Raw genomic sequence first — 4596 nt, forward strand, 5'->3', positions numbered from 1 at the left:
TTGGTTGGATGGATGATGGATGATGTATGTGTGGATGAATGGATAGTTGGATGGATGGTTGGATGAATGATAGTTGGATGTGTGGTTGATTGGTTGGATGAATGATGTATGTGTGGTTGATTGGTTGGATGGATGGATGTATGTATGGATGAATGATAAGTTGGATGGATGATGGACAGCTGGATGAATGATAGTTGGATGTGTGGTTGATTGGTTGGATGACTGATGCATGTACGGATGTTGGTTGGTTGGATGGATGATGGTTGGATGGATGTTGGATGGAGGTTGAGTTATTGCAGCAGGTTAGAAAAGATCTTTTCCCAGGAACTCTGTAGATCTGGTGAAGCTCAGATGTCCCAGCTTTTCACTAGCCTTGAACGCAGCATTAGCAGTTAGAAGTCTCACAGCTGATCCGTGCACGTGTACAGAGTATTCCTACCTGTGCACGTTGATCTCGTACCAGCCCGTGTTTACCGTGAACACTGATCTGGTCTTCATTCCTGCGAGGCCAGAAGTGCACGTGTCTGGTTGTGCACGTAAGAAGTGTGTAGGAAACAGGACGATGCACACGTTGTCTCAGCATGTGTGTTTAATGAGCGAGGTACAAGCAGCTCGCTGAGGTGTGTGTGTGTCCGTGCAGATCGGCACGTACCAGATGGCTCTGAGCTCCACGGCCCACAACAAGCCCTTCTACGTGGTCGCAGAAAGCTTCAAGTTCGTGCGCCTGTACCCTCTGAACCAGCAGGACGTGCCAGACAAGTTCAAGGTGAGGTCCAGCTGCAGGTCCCGGTGGTCCCGCTCTGCTCGCTCTTCACGTCTGCTCCTTGTTCCACAGTACAAAGCAGAGACCCTGAAGAGCGTGCAGAACCTGTCTGACGAGCACCCCGTCATCGATTACACCCCGCCCTCTCTCATCACGCTCCTCTTCACGGACCTGGGGGTCCTCACGCCGTCGGCCGTCAGCGACGAGCTCATCAAACTTTATTTATAACGGCCTCGCACACAATAAAAGCTGCACACGTCTACGACGCTTTGTGTTTTAACTTGGGGAGAGTTACTCGTTGCTCGAAGTCCTCCTCGCTGATCTGACCTTTCTTCAGCTTCTTGAGGAGGCGAGTGTCGTCCAGAAGCTCCTCCAGGTCTTCATCGTCCGAGCCCTGCGGAGACAACACGCGTCACAGCTGGCTCCTCAGTCACCTGATGACATCATCGCACACTGTAACCATGGAGACCACATCAATTTAACTTAGAAAATTAAATTCAGGGGCTGCAGATGGAAACGAGCTCAAAGCTTCGGTTCGATCGTTCGACCGCCTCGTCCTGAACCTCCATCCAGGCTCTGGACCAGCAGTCCTTTAGAGTCTTAAGTGTTTTTACACGACAACACATCAAAGTGAAATATTTACATTTGATGCTGTTTGTGGCGACCGACGTCCCCGACACTCAGGAGTTTAAATCTAAGTGTTTGTAGTTTTGGAGGCGAGTGTTTTTCTGGATGAACTGAACAGAATCAAGTAAACCTACATGTTTTTAGAAGAACAAAGGTAGGTTTTTTTCTTGTCTGACGCAGACCTGGTGGGTGGAGGGAGACATTTTATCCACCGCCAGGTGCAGAGGCGGAGCTAAGGGGTGGCCAATGGTGGCCTTGACCCCCATAAATGAATATTCAGCCACTTTAATCATTTGAGTAAACTTTAGTTTTAATCAATAAAAACTAGAAAGCACAGTGGCCTGAAATGATCTGCAGGGTTTCACCTACCTTGGTACAAGCGGGGCGCCCCGCCTACTGAACCGAGCGCACCCCCACCTGACGGCACCAAACTAGCAGCTCACGACAGGCGCACCAGCTAAAATGCTAAAAGCAGCTGCCCCCCTCCCCCACCCGCTCAAAAACTGGGTACAAACGTCTGCAGCTCAGACGTGTTTGAACTTCACGCCCTCTTCAGGACGTCTGCGGACACAGAGCTGCTGCCGCAGGACCAGCTCGTTACATCTCGGTGCTGATGAGAATCGAACAAGCGGATCTAATAATGTGGCCGATGAGTGGACTGTGAGCACATGACGGACAGATTCAGGGGTTCTGGACCCTGTCCGTCCATCATCTTCCTCTTGTTCTGGACTCAGGTCTCAGGGGCAGCATCTTGAGCTGGGAGGTCCAGCCACCTCTTCTGGGAGGACTCCAAGGAGTTCCCAGACCAGCAGGGAGATGTAGTTTCTCCAGAGTGTTCTGGGTCTCCTCCCAGTCAGACATGCTGGACCTCCTCAGCTGTCTCCTCTGGATGTGGAGGATCAGAGGTTCTCCTCCGAGTCTCTCCTGATAACTGAACTTCTCCCCCTGTCTCTGAGAGAGTCCAGCTCTGCAGAGGAAACTCATTTCAACCTCCTGGATCTACGATCTCATTCTTTCAGTCTCTACCAGAGTTCATGACCAGAGGTGAGGGGAGGAACGTAGACCAACCAGTAAACAGAGAACTTTGTCTTACAGCTCAGCTCCCTCTTCACCACAATGGACCGGCACAGAGTCCACAATACTGCAGATGCTGCACCGATCCATCCGTCAGTCTCACGCTCCATTCTTCCCTCACTGTGAACAAAACCAGAGATACTTGGACTCCTCCACTGGAGACAGAACCTCACCCTCGACCTGAAGACAACAATCCACATTGGAGGTGCTGGTTCTCATCCCAGCTGCTTCACACTCGGCTGTGCACTGCTCCAGTGAGAGCTGAAGATCATGATGACACCAACAGGACCACATCATCTGCAGAGCAGAGATGAATCCTGAGGCCACTGAACTGGACTCCCTCCGCCCCCGGCTGCACCGAGAAGTTCTGAACAGAATCTGAGAGAACGAGCAGCTGGAGGGTCCGACTGACAATGGGAACCGAACTCTCGCACCGCTGGTATAGAGACTGAACAGCCCGTAACAACGGGCCCCCGTCCCCCCATTGAGCGCCTTCTTCCTGCCCGTGTTGAATAAAATACCTCCGTGTGTTTCCTCTTTGCTGCCAGCTTTTTGCGGCGCTCCTTCTTGCTCTTCTGTTTGGACCAGGACTTGTTCTTCATGAAGCTCTTCTTAGGAAGTCCTGCCTGGTCCTTCTCCTTCAGCTCCGCCAGCATCTTCTTCCTCTGCCTCTCTCTGTTCTTGTCCTTGTAGCGGATGCTGTCCGTGTCCACCTCCGTGAAGTCGGGAAACGATTTCCCTCGCAGCTCCGGCATCTTGGGCAGGCGGAGGAGGGCGAAGCCTCGGGCCAGAGAGGCGAAGTCCAAGTCTGGACAGGATCAAAGGATACGATCATTTAAACGTCGAGCGTTTATCGTTTGTAGTCATGAACATCACCTTTGACTTTGAAGATGAGGCTGCACTCGTGTTTGGCGTAGGCCTGGACGTACGAGACGAAGGCCTTCATGCCTTTTTCAAACATGGCCCGGTCCTCCAGGGACATGGTCTTCACCTTGGACAGGACGTCCACCACGTCTTTGACTGGCGCCATCTTCTGGAGTGGACACTGCAGAGGAGGAGATCATTTAGCCCATCTATTCTGTCTGCTTTAATATTATTATTATTAATAACGTGTGACAGATGTTGGCTCAGTTAATTCTTCAGTTTCAAACTACATGTTCAAATAAATTACAATAAAGTTCATATTTATTTTATTTATTTGATATCGTGTCCGTCAGTTTGCAAACGAGCATCTTGACCACCGTTTTTTCTCTTCAGAATTACTTTAATAATTTTATTAAAGTATAAAACTGCCAGCTTTTATGCTCAGAAGCTTCAAATAAACATTTTTAGGAGAATTAGTTACGAGTTGCAGAATAAATAGTTTTCAATACGTTTCCATGTTGCCTCAAAAAGATTTCATTAATAATAAAAAGAGAATAAGTTTGACGGTGATAAAACCAATTTTAAAACGGCTGCAGACCCAAAACTGAACCTACTTTCTGGTTGATGGACAGGAAGTTGACGTACGATTCCTCCATGGGAAGCAGAAAGACGAGGGCGTTGCCATGGTTACCGATACGCGCCGTCCGCCCACATCGATGCACAAAGGCACTAAAATGAAAAATGAAGTGAACGCACAAACGAGTGCACCAAGAAGAGTTTGGTTGAAGCAACGCGTCTTAATTCCAGAGGCCTGGAGCTCCAACGCACAAACGTTCTGACCTGGCGCTGCTGGGGGGGTCGTACTGCAGCACCCAGCTCACGTCGGGGATGTCGATGCCTCGGGCCATGACGTCCGTACACACCAGGATCCCGCTGCAAACAAACGCAGGTAAACAACCACGTGCACAGTGTCCAACCCCAACGTCACGTGCTTTACCTCTTCAGGGTCCGGAAGTCGGCAAAGATGGAGCTGCGCTTGTTTTTAATTCTGCCGTGAATGCAGCGCACGGCGACCTTCTTCACCAGCAGCTCCAGAGCTCGACCGTAGTACTCCACACAGGCGCAGGTGCTGACGAGCACAACGAGTCACTCAGCATCAACACGTTCACACGACCACTTCGTACCGTGCTCTGCAGCCAGCGCTGGCAACCACCAAACTGGTTTCAGCGCTGGCAACCACCAAACTGGTTTCAGGACGCGACCACTTC

At 50.5% G+C, this 4596-nt stretch overlaps 2 protein-coding genes across 2 annotated transcripts in view; one reads left to right on the top strand and one right to left on the bottom strand.

Moving 5' to 3' along the window:
• Nucleotides 1-1023, top strand: part of eif2b1 (eukaryotic translation initiation factor 2B, subunit 1 alpha) — a 6623-nt gene extending 5600 nt beyond the window's left edge. Inside the window, exons 8-9 of the mRNA XM_037692648.1 lie at nucleotides 641-766; nucleotides 836-1023. Coding sequence (XP_037548576.1) covers nucleotides 641-766; nucleotides 836-991 — 282 coding nt within the window. The 3' untranslated portion in view covers nucleotides 992-1023. The remainder of the gene's footprint in view (nucleotides 1-640; nucleotides 767-835) is intronic.
• ddx55 (DEAD (Asp-Glu-Ala-Asp) box polypeptide 55) overlaps nucleotides 1020-4596 on the bottom strand; it is a 7548-nt gene continuing 3971 nt past the window's right edge. The window contains exons 9-14 of the mRNA XM_037692647.1: nucleotides 4326-4457; nucleotides 4169-4261; nucleotides 3943-4057; nucleotides 3341-3509; nucleotides 2986-3272; nucleotides 1020-1157 (exon numbers count right to left, since the gene is read on the bottom strand). Of these exons, the coding sequence (XP_037548575.1) occupies nucleotides 1023-1157; nucleotides 2986-3272; nucleotides 3341-3509; nucleotides 3943-4057; nucleotides 4169-4261; nucleotides 4326-4457 (931 nt within the window). The 3' untranslated portion in view covers nucleotides 1020-1022. The remainder of the gene's footprint in view (nucleotides 1158-2985; nucleotides 3273-3340; nucleotides 3510-3942; nucleotides 4058-4168; nucleotides 4262-4325; nucleotides 4458-4596) is intronic.

Source organism: Nematolebias whitei, chromosome 18 (genome assembly GCF_014905685.2).
Source record: "Nematolebias whitei isolate Nwh7 chromosome 18, NemWhi1, whole genome shotgun sequence".
Taxonomy (NCBI): domain Eukaryota; kingdom Metazoa; phylum Chordata; class Actinopteri; order Cyprinodontiformes; family Rivulidae; genus Nematolebias; species Nematolebias whitei.